General features: G+C 36.0%; 1 protein-coding gene across 2 annotated transcripts in view; it reads right to left on the reverse strand.

Moving 5' to 3' along the window:
* TTBK2 (tau tubulin kinase 2) overlaps window positions 1-16,015 on the reverse strand; it is a 104,814-nt gene that overhangs the window by 13,301 nt on the left and 75,498 nt on the right. The window contains exon 14 of one of the 2 annotated variants that reach the window (XM_037395197.1): window positions 10,458-10,706. The exons of the other annotated variant lie outside the window; for it this stretch is intronic. Within the exon in view, the coding sequence (XP_037251094.1) occupies window positions 10,458-10,706 (249 nt within the window). The remainder of the gene's footprint in view (window positions 1-10,457; window positions 10,707-16,015) is intronic. 2 annotated transcript variants of the gene reach the window in all.

The following is a 16,015-nucleotide window of genomic DNA, read 5'->3' on the forward strand; positions in this document are numbered from 1 at the left end:
ACAGTTTCAGAAATGGCTTTTTGAACATATAGATCACTTTCTTGATTTGTGATATTCTTCACTAACAAACAAAAGCTTGTTTTCTCAGATGGTAAATAAACCTCTTAATGGTCTTCTCAAGGCACAATAATCAAATTATATCCCTGTTGGGCTTGACATTTCACCTATACATGCAAGACATTTAAATGGGTAATCATGCAGAAGTGCTTTTCATGCAAGGGTTGCTACAACTTCAGGTGCAGCTTTAAGAGAGAAACAACAGAGCAAGGCCAATTTTTAAAAAATCTGGGAACATGTATGAGAAAACAGAACTTGCATAGAACTGAATCCTGTTAAAACATAGAATCATAGAATGGTTTGGATTGGAAAGGACTTTAAAGACCATCTAGTGCCAACCCCCCTGTCATGGGCAGTGATACAAATGCTTTCATTTGGAAGAACTTGGATGTAATAGTCAATTATTGAAGAAACGGAAGAAGCTTGTAGATGATCCTCCTAAGGCCCCTTGTAAGATTTCTCTGGATAAAGCATCAGCTTCTTTATTTACAAGGCTGGCCACTACAGATAACTTCACGTTTCACACTATGCAGGATTCTAAGTAAAAAGACTGGAGGAAGTTTTGAATCTGTTAAAACAATTTAAGGGGGGGAAAAATATATAATCCTGTGGCCTTAATTATCCCGTGGTCTTCTCACTCTCTTGTTTGTGAAACCTTGCAAGACAGAAGTCAGAATCAAGCAGTCTGAGGAGGGCTGATCCCAAGACATACAAAATAACCAATTTATCTTATCATTTAGTCTAATTCAGGGAGACAGAAATCTCAAGGTTATTCAATACATGTCTTGTTACAAAACAAATAATAAATGGCCTAACTTGTAAATTTTTAAAAAAATCATAATCATAAATAATCCTCATACTTTCTTTTCTTCTGCCACTAATTAAAATCGTATGCTATGAGATTTCTATGACTAGTCATGTCAATTTTGTAAAACACTGAACCTAAGGAACAAAGAATACAACGTGTTATGGGCAATTCACCTAAGAAGAAAAATGTGGGGAATAGAATTTAAAATGCTGCCTCTCAGCTCATTATGATAATCAGTTTATAACACTATCTACCCGATTATCACGATTTCCATAGTTCAGCAGAAGTTATGCAATACAGCAGATTACCAAAAATGGCTGAGACAATTTATGGAACAATGAATTTGAGGTTCTCCTTTCACTCCAAAACATTGGAATGAAATTATTACCACCACAGTCTTGAATCCTTTTGCCTTCCCTAAATAATTTAACTCCCTTTTGATTTTTCAAATTAGCACTTGACAAAGACGAGAAATTAGACTGCACTTTCTTCAAGAAACTTTACAAGATGGTGAGTTGGATGTTAAGAAGGAAAAAGAACAAAACAACAGTAACAACAACATAAATACCTCTTGGACATCCTTTATGACATCTGACAAACTTTCCTCCTTTTAAACCTTTGACAGGCTGCAATAGCAAGTGATATGCTTGGATGAAATTCTCTGTGAATGTACACAGCAAATTGCAGAGGAGTGAAATACTGAGTTTTGCTCCGAAAAGTTGCTAAGTCTGAAAGAGCTAAAGGTGTGAATATGGATTATTGTACAACACAAGCAGGTAAACATCTGACCCCTCAGCTACAGCTTTTCCCCTCCACTCATGCTGTCTGCTACTTGTGCAAGCATGTCCAGTACTGTCAGGACTTCAGGCCTCTTAGAAACATGGTGTACAGATCCATTGTTCGGCTAATACTGTCATTATTTGTAACTTCTCACATCAATAAGCCATTAGCATATTACTTGGCATTCTGAAGGCACTTTACCTAATGTCTACCCTCCAGAACTTCTTTCCTATCTTAGTAAAGTTTGTGTATCTATGAGAACAAACCTCATATATCTTTTCTATTTTCCCTGCTTCTCTTTTTCATCTGTCGTTAGCTCTGTTGCCTACCAGGAATATGACCAATGTTAGTACAAGTCTGCAACTTCTGCAATACCAAACAACCTCCCTGAATCTTTCCAGTTCAACAGCTTCCTCTACTTCTTGAGTTTTTCTTTATTTATGTCACATAATTTCTACTTACTTGCACAACCATAGGCCTCTGCAAAGAAACGTGACCTGCAGTTTGTATGAAAGCATAAAGGGTATTTTAGTGCACTGTCCCGTAATTTACTGCTAGCATTATTCTCACATGAATAAACCACTGCTATGCTTACATCTTTGTAGACAATCTAGGTTACTGTTCAGGACAGCTCTTCTACTCTTCAAAATCCTCAATGCCTACTACTTACTGACATTTTAGTCTAATCCTTTGTATCCCTTACTTTGTATCCCTTCCCAGATTAAATTCACAGCAGAGAAGAAGTTAAATATAATTGATTATAGATACATAGGCTGTTTCTACAGGTAGACTAACATGGGGATAAACAGGAGGAATATACGGCTGCAATTCATGCTGTTATGGAACATAAGACCAGAGATGATTGTAAGTTTTGATACTGAATCCCTTTCAACAGTCACATATATATATAGTACTGCAAGCATTGCAGGCGTTTTTAGGAACTGGTGTTCCCCACGATACTACCTTCTGTTGTTAATAATTCATATATGACAGGCCCTAATCATAAACTAAAGCAACATCTGAAGGTTTACTTGTATTTGGCTGAAAAGAGGACTGTGTTGCTCTCCGTAACTTTTCAGATATATTCTTTCTGCTATTCTATAATGCTAATTTTTGCATCAATTTATATGGAGGTTGCAAGAAATGGGAAGAGGATGGAATACAGATGTAAAGCTGCAAATAAACAAGACAACTGTGTTTTCACATTCTCTTATGTGATAGGTATCTTTTGAGGATAAAGTATATACAGATCTGTGTGTACAGTCTTACTTTAAAACTTATTAATCATGGCTTAATTTCAGTATTTTTAAAGTATCTTCCCTTTTCAGTTATTCCTACGCCACTTACAAGGTAGAGGAAGATTTTTTTGTTGTTCTAACATAAACTTTTATCCTCAAACATCCAATAGGGCAGATAATGATTGCTCTAAAAGTAGTATCTTTAATTGTGTTTAGAGAATGACTGTCATTGTGATAAGTGGCTAATTAGTTTGGTAATGTGACTAAAACAAGTACTCAGGTAATTTGAAACTGCTATATAGTGCATAAACCAATTGAAGAACATTCTCGACATTTACTTACATTGTTGGAGAACTGGGAAGCAGTGGTGCTTCCAGGCTATTACTTCATAACACTCACACAATACTCCTGCCATATACTCCTATTAAAAATGGGCCAGTATTGTAATATTTTTCTTGAGTTCCACAGAAACAGGCTTTTTCTAACAAAGAAAGGATGAATTTGCCTTAACGAACAGTTCAGAGATGTGAGAAGATGGCAACTAAAGCCTATTTCTGCCTTCCCATCTCATGCTATTATTTCCTTGTTTACAGAAACTGAATTCCTACCTTACCATGGCTATTTTCTAAAGTCACAAAAGGTCTAGAGATGAAGAACTATTTTCAGAAGCTTGGCCAATTCGAGACTTTTTCCTCTGGGAAGTTGGAAACTACCGATTCCATGAAGACTGTGGTTTTAGTATGAAAGCTAGTGAATAAGTATATATTTATAATGATACAATATAATATTATTATAAAATATAAATAATATTATAGAATTAGAAATAAATATAATAATATATTTAGCATTTCTAAATCTAGATTTTGTAAAACATCTAACAATCTTCAATAGGATGTGAATTAGTTCTCCATGACAGGTTATGTTCAAGCATATTTAGGGACTGTGCTGCTCAAGTATACTTAGGTACTCTGTTAAGAAGCACAATACAACACCACAAATGACAAGGTTCCTCCTCTAATAGAGGAAACATTAAATATGAAGTGACATTTATTTTTTAATTAATGGTGCAACCACTTTTGGTATATAAAATGCAGTTAAAATATTTTCATTTTATTGTTACTATTATTACTGTTATTGTTAATATCATAGCTAATAATGATGTAAGCATCTTTAAGTAAACCTTGCTTTGTTTCAGCAGCTAGCTGTGAGAAATGTATTAGTATATATTTTTCTTAGTTTAGAAACAATTTTTACTACATTTGATCTTTTTGAAGCTAAGCTCTACATTAATATCTGTCCCTACAGAGAGAATACCTGCAATTTTAAGAAACAATAAAAACACAGGCTAATACTTCCTCAGGAAAACCCTGAACTCTCATTTTCAAAGCCACACTACACCTTTTACACATTAAGGGCCAGTACTTGGGGGGTTTTGGGGCTTTGGGGTTTTTTTTGGTTTTGTTTGTTTGGTTTTTTAACCCAGTATCTCCTTTGGAAAATTCATTTGAAATGCTCTATTCTGAACCCAGGTTCAATTCAAGTAAAGAGTCTCTGTCATGAAAAAGAGACTCAATTACATAAAACTTGCTTTTATGCATAACAACAGTGGGGTCTGGCTACTACTGTTTAGATTAATACTGAATATTCCTCTCCAACTTATCAATTCCAACAAAGGGTCATCACAAAGTATCGGTAATTCACATGTTACTGTTGTGCTACATTTATGCTTCAGTTTTGCCATTTACACTATATTTTTGATTTTTTGCAAAGGTAAAAGTATGTTTCATGTTCAAACAGCAACATTCTTTAAAAAAGCAGCTCCAGCAACACATTAAAAAAACAACCATATCAAAATTAAGTCTTCCTGACTTGTGATCCTCCAGTCAGATAGTGAATCCACTCATTTGTATGTTGAAATAAATTAAATCCAGTTCTATCCAGTTGTAAGACTGGCACTACATTAGCACATTGCCCACAGTTATGTTATGTTTGCAAGGGAGAGAATCTGTGAACACTAAAATTTCTATGGATGAGTCAAACATACCAGAAAAACTGATGAAACCCTGCAAGTATAATTTTAATACACATGCTAATTTCAGAAGAATTAAAATTACTGTACACACAAAATTTAATTTTCAATCTTGAAATCCAGATTAAAATTTTCTTAATATCTCTCCTCAGAATTGTCAGGATCTATTTGAAAGCATTACGGGTTTTCTCCTGCCCACAGTGCACTACCACCAACAGTAGTTGTAATTCACATAAAGAACTAGCTGCTTTCAGTTTGCTTATAAGCATGTTTAATAGATATCCTTTAGAGAAGACAGACCTAGAGATAAGTGTCTTATCTATACTAAGAGTCCTTCTCTTTTCTTACAGTGTCTTTTCATATATTCTGTCCTCTGCACACAAGGTTTTATAGTCACAAAGTTTACAGACACAAAGATGTGATTAGAATCCAGCTTATCTTTTAAAAATGAAATACCTAGAACTTTTGGGAGCCTGTTATATTACATAGCCTTGCCTCTGTGAACAGGAGTGATGATAAATGTAAAAGCACACCTCCATGAAGCAGTTATAACACGGCTGATTCCATCCAAGCACTCAAGTGATCTACAGTATAATGCATGTTGCAAGCTCCTTAAAAATACTTACAAAGGCACCACCAGTTTGTTCTGATTCTGTTTTGGTTGCTAGCCTGATTACTAAGATTAGATACACCAATAAGGGAGTATCACTCTAGCCCATCTGTAAGCTGTCTACATATATTCTGTCTCTAGAAGCTGCCTGAAAGCAGTCAGAAGAGCTCTACATTTGTAGCTAGGTAATATGTAAACACATCCCTGTGGCTCATGTAGAGCAACAGTGTAGAGTTGCCCAATACTAGAAATTTTAATAATAATTTGAAACTGAACTGATTTTCAAAAATCATGTTGTGGCAGTTAAGAAATATTAGAGACCCCCACAGAGCACTTGTCCTAATTTTAGTTGTTTCCCTATTTTGTCTACTCCTTCCCTATGACAGACCTATCTAACCAGGAGAAAATGCTAAGATGCTGACACATTCACGAACTCCAAATAAAGATATTTTTTTTTCCTGTAATTCTAGTTGGACTAGTATTATATGCGATTTTAATGATAGCAGGAAAAAGATTTTAAGAGATAAATACATCTTAACTGAAGATTCTCTTATGGATGGACAATATCTGCAATTATTTATATACAATATTTATTAATTAGATCAATTATACCTTAATTACATGAGAAATAATCATTAGTCCTTGGCCATTACGCTCTGAATTGTAACCACCTACTTATTGCAAGAATATTACTGCATGAATTGTCATCATGGAAACAATTATTGACACCAGAGTTGAGCAGCCCTCCATGGCAAATCCCACAGACCATTTAGCTTTCCTGAATTATCTTTACTTATTCCAAGTTAATGGAATTATGATGCTAGAAAAATGTAGTAATTCACATAGGTTTGGGATAAGATTTTTTTTAAGAAAATTAAAAATTGGCCACTTCAAGGACAGACAAGAAGAGATGAACCATGTGGTTATCAATTTTGGGAATCTTAAAAGTATTGTGGATTCCAGAAGACATGGACATTTTAAACAATTATTAACTTTTTACTGGTTGTTTTTTTCCTACATGATCGGTGTATGTGGATGCTATTACCAAGGCTAATTTATTGTCCTGACCTTCACTATGACTTTTCTGCTGCTTCTGAAACCTGCAGAAAAATGACCAAGAGTGTTCTGTCATTAAACATGGATGTTCTCTCTACAGGCAACACACTATTTGAAAAAAACCAAGGCATTTATACTGACTGCTTGTCCTCAACTGTTTGTTTCTTATTTTACAACGTGTGAAGTTTCCATTGAAGGAAAAGCTACCCTAACATAGTGTAATTTTTAATTCTTCTTTATACCAAAGGCAGATCCTAACAGACATGAAAACTTCAAGTTAATGCCGATGCCAAAAATAATTTTAAAAGAACACTGTAACAAGAGAGGAGCATCTTTAGGGTTTTGTTTGTTTATTTGTGGCTCTAAAAGGGATTGTTAAATGTGAAAACCAATGTAAACGTTCATCTCTTGCTATTGCAGACTAGTGAAACCTGCCAAAACTAGTTCATAAAAAATGGCAAAATTTACAACATTTACGTGCACTCCTGGCTTATAAACCTAAAACATCCAAAATAAAGTTACAATGATAAAGGATATGCATTCTTTCTCTAAATACCCCTTGAACACGTCAAGAAGTCTTACCTTATTCTTCCATAGGTCCCTGAATTCCAGTGAGATGCTTAAAAATTAAGGTAAATTTTTCAACTCAGATCAGTATATTATTTCTCATCCTGGATATGAATATGATGGTTTGCATTTCCATAGCATCTTGTGTGGGAAGATTTCAGAGCATTTTGTAACTAATAACATGTCTATATAGCTACAAAATAATTTTTAAAATGTTCCAGTAAGGTAGAAATTTCAGAAAATTAAGACATAAAATATCTGTGTAAGTGCCAACTAATTTCAACTGCTTAACCTGAGACACACAGATTATCCTTCCCTAACACAATGAATAACCACAAAATCATTAGATTAAAATTAGTCCCCTTGTACATGTCCCATTAAGCACATTCACAAAATGAAAATATGCCAGCATGACCAAAAATAAAAATAAAAAATACAAAATCCACCTTTGTTAAGGGCTGAATTTGACTGTATAGCAGCCAGTTTACAAGTATTTTAGCTGGCTGCTGTGGCTAGAAGGGGTGCTTACTATCTTATTGAAGAACTCAGGCTGAGAAACCACAGAGATCAACATCTGAGACCACTTATTTTGATTGTTTCTCAAGACACAGTTACACATTTAGCACAACGTCTACCTAAGCAGTCTCTTCATACACAGCCCTGGCCAGTATAGTTGCTGCCATCACATCACCTTTTCCATTGGCCTCACACAACACGCTATGCAGTCCTCTAATGAGCAGAGTTCAGAGAACTTACCTGACTGAAAAATTCACAGAAAGGAAAAGGTTATGTTTCAAGAGGATTTGCCGTACAATTTGACCATGCTACAGAGGCACATGATGCTAATAGCCCTCTAGCCCCACTCTTCAGATTCAAGTACAGTCAAAGCATTCATTCTGGTTTTTGTCAGCTCTAATGCTGCCAGGCTCTTCTATGCTGCAAGCTGAGTAAATACAGAGAGTTGAAGCAAAATACTTCAATTCTTTTACATAACATATATATGGCAAGGGAGCAGTTCTCTATCATATGTCTTATATTGTAAAGGTAAACCTACATCCCACACCCTCTCTGCACTAGGGAGCACGGAATATACAGAAATTTCATGACCTCCTCTATCTGATGTCAAACTAGAGGGAGGTGGGCTATAGCTTCCGAACCCTCACTCATCAACAATGAGGAAAGAAAATCCCTTTGCTTGATTTCAGGAACAAACGTATCATTTTTTATTTTTTAATACAGGAAACTAAATTCAACAGCACAGATCCCTGACCTCTGCAATTCATGAGTTATGAACATTGAACCAAATTGCAACCAGCATGAAATACACAAACATATATTCAGTACCAAATATTTATATAGAACAATATAGAATTACATACAAATTATTTTTAATATTAGACTAGAGAAAAGCTTTAGCTTATTAACATGCATATTCATCTTTCAGGCTGCTGGAACTTCCAGTTTGCTAAATACCTAACATTACTGCACTGTAGAAAAGAGAAACACTTGAAGAAGTATTTCAGCGTTTCAGTAAGCCATGAAGTACACGAGGCCTTCATTGTTGGAATGAACTAAAGAATCATGTGCTTGTAGTTTCCATAGTAAATGAAAAACTGGAAGTTAAATCCTCAACAGTCAGGAGTTTCAAAACCACAGCTTGAAAAGGAACACAGCAGTCATGGACTTACCAGGTAAAAAGAAAGAGGAGGCTGAGAATGCTACATGTAATCCTCACTCCACTCAGTAGCAGCAGCACCTGACACAATACCAGTTCTTTTTCACATGACAAGGAAGTGTATCACTTTGCAGCTCATATTAATATTGCAGCTTTATTCATTTGTTGGGTACTAAAGAAGCCAGAGAAGACCCTCACTGCCAACTTACTTTCTTTGAGTATTGTGAGCAGTTTGCTAATTATACCTGCAATTCATTCCAATTGGAAAATTTAAATCATACATATACAGGCAAAAAAAATTTAGAGGCCATTTTGCATCCTGGGATACAAACTAATCCTGAAAAATGCTGAAGCTTAACTTTTCATGAGTTAATTTCTTCTAAGTCCTTTGCGCTAGTCAATATGTCAGTCATCATGAAGAATGTGGTATTTTGGTATCTCATAAAGTTCACAGTAATGAACATCTGGGAGCTACTCTTTTTCCATTTCCATACATCGAGGACAGAACTGGTTTTTTTATATTCAGATAAAAAGCAGCCAGGAGTTGCTGGAAAAAAACACTGCTTTTTGAGTTAACAGACAAAATGTTGACACTAGCTGCTTTGTTTGCCTTGTTATCACTCAACACTGATCCTGTGGAAGTTTGAAAGAAGCTAATGTTGATGGTTACTTTTAATATCAATACTCCTGTGCATGCTTCACTGAAAAAAAAGAAGTCTATATAAATATAGAAATATTTATACTGAAAAAATACATTAGAAATAAAAGGCACACAAAATATAATCCAAATGAAATATTAATGGTAAAATGATAATGATATGTTAGGGTCTTATGCATTAATGCTATGTCATACTGTTTTACCAGTCAATGCAAGCTCATGCTGCTTAGCAAATTTCAATATTTTTGTGACTAACAGACAAATTATGATTAACTTCAATTATGATTCTAAGCCTTCATCTTTCTCATGTTGAAATGAACTGTGAATACAAAACTATGAGAAGTCCCCTTTCTCTAGTGACATTTTCATTAGCTATGACTCCTGATAATTGCCATCTTTGCTTTGTATACTGCAAGCAGTGGAACAATTCATTATTTGTTCATTCCCCAAGTAGCAATTCCACTATCTCTAGATATTTTTCCTCACATTAAAATGATTTAAGGTAGTCCAAATTTTAATATGTGTTCCTCATTCAAAATCCACCTGGTACTGATTATAGGAACACATAAAAAAAGTGAGATTTTAATCTTAGTTTTGAAAGAAGCAACAAAACTTTTCCAGAATTTATAATCCTACCTTTTCCAACAGAAAACCCCTCTGAGGAAGTGAGTCTATCTTCCAGAACATCCAGAGAGGGCTGATGCTCCAGACCACAACCTCCTTCAATATTCCTCTCTCTCTAATACTACCTCTTCTAAGTGGGACAGTATCTTTCTCATAGAGTACTCCTGACTCTAGTCCTGGACAAGATCCATTCTTATTCCCCAAATTGATCTTTCAAAATATTTTTTTGGATGTTGGGTATAGCAGTATGATTAGCATATGCCTACTACTGGACTGTGCAGAGCAACTGAAAATGTTAAACTTTGCAGATGACTGCTAAAATGCAGTCACTTTTATGAAAACAAGGCTTATTCACCTGCTGAAGTTGTGCTTTTGAGATGCAAATGGCAGGGGGGAACTTGTTGCCACAGGGAATGACTGGAAGCTGCCTACGACCAGTTGAGCGGGAGGAAGAGGAGTGGCTCTCAGCTGACTGACTCCTTGGTAAACCAGCCTCTTTCAGAGGGTCCAAGTGGATGGATAGATAGGCTATAGGGCTCATGGTGCGGAGGATGGGACTTGAAATTCTTGGAGTGGAGAAATGCAGCACATGAGATGAGTTGAGCTGTGAGAACAACATGGCGGGGAAGAAAATAAGGTTTATAAATCAATATTTTAATAATTCTTGTTTATGTCTTGCCTAGATACATTTTCTTAGAAGACCATATTCACAAGTTCCTCACAGGTTAAAAGCTGACAATTTAAGAGGCATCCTAAGTCTAATCTTCACATTTTCCATCAATTTTTAAAAATCAAGTATCAAAATCAGAAGTCATCATCCTTTCTCTAGCTGGTTCCTACCTTCAGTCAATCAGTCAGTAAAAATCTAGGGCATATTTAATAAACTAACATAGTCTGTTCCAAGGGCATTGTGTACACAAACTAATTGATTGTTGACTGGTCCTTGCAAATGCTTAGCACATCCCTGCAACAGCATTGTTTTCTGAGATGACTGTATTTTTAGCATATACACCCACTGCAGGGTTTAGAAATGTGACTGTGTAACTACAGCTATAGCAGCACATATTAAGAACTATAGCTGACAGGATTAATCAGTAAGATTAGTACTAAATAATTTTGATGAAATATCCCAAATATAGGATTGAACTGGAAGGATACGCTGGCCTGAAGAATCCATGAGCGATTGCTTCATATTGAAGTACATCACTCAAGCATTTAGAGAAAAGGGAAGAAAAAATAAAGACCAGGAGCTGTAAAGTGTTCCAAACTAATCATTTTAGAGAAAGTACATTTTCAAATTGGTTATTGATGATTCTAATAAACCTATAGCTTTGACATACAACTCTGAAACCAACTGATCTTTTGCAAGACCTTTTCCAGTGCTGAATAAGTATCTGATGGTGACACATCCAAATACCTGCAAATGAGATCGCTATATACAGCTTGCAAGCCCTTCTTCCAAGTATATTTAAACAAAACCATGAAGACTGCAAAAAGTTTCCATATCTCTAATCTTCATGAAGGTCATTTTCTGTTTCCTACCATGGTATTTGCAATTCTATGTGTCTTGAAAACAGAGCACCTATCAAGCATTTTAGTACCTAATGAAAAGGTATTTTGAATTGTCTCAGTCCTAAAGCTTTGGTTTCCATAATGCATAGCTGTCTCTCAACTAGAAAAAAATAAGAAAGCGTATTTCCAGTATCTCACAAATGCATCAACCAAGAACAGAGGGTACATGAAAATTAAACAACTTGGAATTCAGAAATAAATGTAAATTTAAGAGCAAGTTTTTGATAAAACTTAGTACCTCGATGTACAAAAATACTCATTTCAGTAATATTTCTAAATAATAAAAATAAATAGATCCATACAATCAAACCTCTTTTCTAACCATGCATGCACATGTGTGTGTGCGTGTTTGTGTGTAAATAAATATACACACACACACACACACACACACACGCACGGTATTAGGTTGTCAACAAAGTTTGACCAGAGCAAACTATAGTTTAATTTAAACTGAAGATAAAAATGGGATTAGCTGTTACATATTCTATTACTTCAATGCCATTATTATTTCTTTGCTGAAATATCTCCTTGACAAATACACATTGCAAAGTTTTGTGCATGCATTGTGTGGAGTTCACTGCAATTCAGTAGAATCGTAGAATCACTTGGGTTGGAAAAGACCTTTAAGATGATGTCCTGGTTTCGGCTGGGACGGAGTTGATTTTCTTCTCGGTAGCTGGTGCAGCGCTGTGTTTTTTGTTTGTGATTTGGTGTGAGAGTAATGTTGACAACAGATGTTTTTAGTTGTCTCTAAGTAATGTTTATACTGAGTCAAGGACCTTTCAGTTTCTCAGGCCCTGCCAGCCAGAGGGCTGGAGGGGCACAAGAAATTGGTAGGGGCCACAGCCAGGACAGCTGACCCGAACGAGCCAAAGGGATATTCCATACCATAGAAGGTAGTATAATATATAAACTGAGGAGAGTCGGCCGGGCCTGCCAACTGGCTGCTCAGGGACTGGCTGGGCACTGGTCAGTGGGTGGTGAGCAACTGTATTGTGCATCACTTGCTTTTTTACCCTTCCCTTTGGATTTTATTCCTCTCCCCTTCACCCTCCTTTTCACTATAATTGTTATTATTATTGCTGTGGGTTTTTCCCCCCTCCTATTTTATTTTATCCAAATCATTAAATTGTTCTTATCTCAACCCTCGAGTTTTGCACTCCTTCCTGATTCCCCTCCCCATCCCTCTGGGGTTGGGGGGAGTGAGTGAGCGGCTGCGTGGTGCTTGATTTCTCGCTGGGGTTAAACCCCAATAGGTGATCAAGTCCAACTGTTAAAACCTACAAACACAGTAAATAACTGAGGTCATGGTTCAACAACACAGCAAGTCCAGCTTTAGGCTCTTAGTACCAGCTCAAGGAAAATTAAACTAGAGCTGTATGATGTAAAGTGCTGCTCCAATATAAATTCACCACTAGTCTAGATCAGTTCTAATTCTTTTGACAGATTAATGTTATACCACCAGATATTACAGTAAATCAGGTACTGTCTGTCTTCCTGCAGCCAAAGTCAACACAGAGCCATCAGGAAAGCATGAAGCCAGCATATACACCCGAGCATGCTCTGAATAGATCAACAGGAACGTGACCATGCGCCCATGACAGAGCCAGATCAAACTGGTATTTGCTGGTAGCACACAGAATCTGTATTGCAACTGGAAAACCGTGCCTGTTAACATGAAAATTAGTTCTCTTACCTGCAGAGTTTTTTTCATAATAGATAGCATAATTTGCTCTATCTTTTAATGCCTGAAACTTGCTCATCTCCAAGCCAATAACTTCTCCCTTATTTTTTGAGTTCAGTTTTCCTTCCTGAACTGCTACAACTTAACATTGCCATTAGAATGCTGATGCTGCATGAAACGGGTAAGAAGTGATATTACCATCAATTACAGGAAGTCTGTGTACACACACAGTTTCAGGAAGAACATTTACCTACAAATGGGGGGACTGCAGACCAGCAATTTCTTTTCTCCAGGAGAAAATAAAATTATGGGTGAGTATATGAAGCTTTAGTTTCTCATATAGAAACATCCTTGCTACTACTTACTACTAAAATAGTGAGCAATAAAGCCCTGAAAGACAGAAGAATCATCAAAGTAAAAATAAAAAAACATATATAAAACAGGAAAACTATTTTATTTATTCACCATTGAAGTAATTGCTTGCATATTTAACAAACCTATTAGAATAAGCTCAAAGAATGTAATTCATCATACTTTCTCCTAAGTGATAGTGAAGCGGATCACTAGAAATCCATATGGGAGGCATACTCATAAGCATGATGACCGTGAGGGGTGACCTCCTACAGTTTCAAACCATTTGAAATGAGTAAATGGTTTCACAAATTATATTAAGCTATTATACTACTAAAATTTCAACATGTATTTTTAACGCCTTTTATCATTACTTAAGTAATTTGATTTATGGTCCTAACCTTACATTCTTGGATCCCAACCTGCTCTTAGTAACTGGTGCAATATCATTAAATCAGCACAAAAGTAAAATATGACCCTTCACCTATTACTTGTATTGTCAGGAAGGCACTACCTAGATAAAATTACTAAAGAACAAGAACATCTGATCCGCAAACAAGAATCCCATTCAAAGAACAGTTTCAGGTGGGTAAATGCTTTGAGGAAGAAGAAAAAGGACTCTGCCAAACAGCTCCTAAAGGTCACCAGGTCTCTGGAACAGACAGAAATACTGTATGAAGAGGCATATGTATACTGTCTCCCTGTGAAGTGACTAGGACACTCACCTAAAAGAACAGCTAGGTTCCAGTACCCATCTCAAGGAATATTTAAGTAACTTTTATGAAGTGAAATACCACCAACGAAGGACAGAAAGAACAACTCGCCTCCAAATATCTTCCTGGACTTTCAAGGGCTAATGAAGTAGAGGGAATACTACCGCAAATTGGCATTACAGTTGGAATAGACATACTGCATAGACACACTCTGTTCCCAGTTTCTAAATCAGCCAAATAATTTGTTTTCTTTATTCCCAGTTCTATTTATCGTTTCAATTCCACATGACGCACCTTCAAAACAGTGAGCTCCTTCCTGCCAGTCATCTTGCCCTCACAGCACTACTTGCCTGTCGCGACGGAGGGAAGACACAGTCACTCAATATGAGTGATCAGCAGACTTCGTTTATTGTCTCTTACAGTCACCTTTTATGCCTTCTTATAATTAGCTCATACATATTACAAAAGTTAAGCTCATTATTGGTTAGTTGCCTAAATACCAAGCCCGCCCCTAGTTTCTCTTCTGTAGTTATCTGTTCCCACCTGTAACATTCTTTTCCCACCGCGATCTTCCCGTTATTGCGTAACAAGAACAGCCAAGGATAGTGTATTTTTGTTTTACTTCAGATAAGCTGAGAGCGATGTGCGTTTTTGTCCAGCCAGCTGGACTATGTCTATGTGAACTTTTTCAGCTAGCCAGTTATCCACACTTGCCCTTCCAGGATAATATAAATCATATTCACTCTCCCCATTTTTGAGGTCATGGCAAATATCCCGTACCTGCTTGCAAAGCCAGACTAAATTATAATCTTACCCCAGTGTCTACTTCAACCAGTGTTTCTTGCAATACATCTTGTAATTTGTTGACCTTGTTTATAACTATTGCTGCTCCCATGCTTAGAAGCTTCTTCCTTTCCAGATATTGTCCATTATTTGCACTGCAGTACATGATGTTTATATCACCTCTACTTTCAGTTTTAAGTAAAATAGCTGTTTCCCCAAAAAGAGCCAAATTTGTATAAAGTGGGATAGTGCATTTGCACACAAAATTGAAAGCTGTTTTTTAATAGCTTTCAAAATAAACACATCCAATAATTAGTATTTTGTACAAGACTGTGTTGCTCTTTCTTGTCTGCTTTACTAAAACTGACATTAAAATACAAAAATCAAACAACTGAAATCAACCGAGCAATTTAAATTAATTTTTAGTCTCTAGAAGTTTTTAACCAATCAAAAACTTCACGCAACTAATATTTCAACTTAAATCTCAAAAATCTTCTGTTGTTTAATACAGTTCTGTATTTTGAATGAATCTTCCTTAAACTGCGTAATTCACAAAGTGACTACAATCTTGTATGAAAGATACAATCTTGTATTTTCCATGAGAACATAGGTGTATTTGAAATTTTATTGTACAGCTATAGTTAATTACGTTTTCACCATAAAGGATATTCCACACTTTATAATAAATGAGTGTAGGTGACAAGTTTCGTTTTCTAATGAGCTGGCTGTAACCTTCACAGGAAGTGGTGGTAAGTGAGGAAGAAGTACAGCCAGGTTTCTTCGCTCAAAGGAGCTTGAAAGAATTGCCCT

This window comes from Falco rusticolus, chromosome 7 (genome assembly GCF_015220075.1).
Source record: "Falco rusticolus isolate bFalRus1 chromosome 7, bFalRus1.pri, whole genome shotgun sequence".
Taxonomy (NCBI): domain Eukaryota; kingdom Metazoa; phylum Chordata; class Aves; order Falconiformes; family Falconidae; genus Falco; species Falco rusticolus.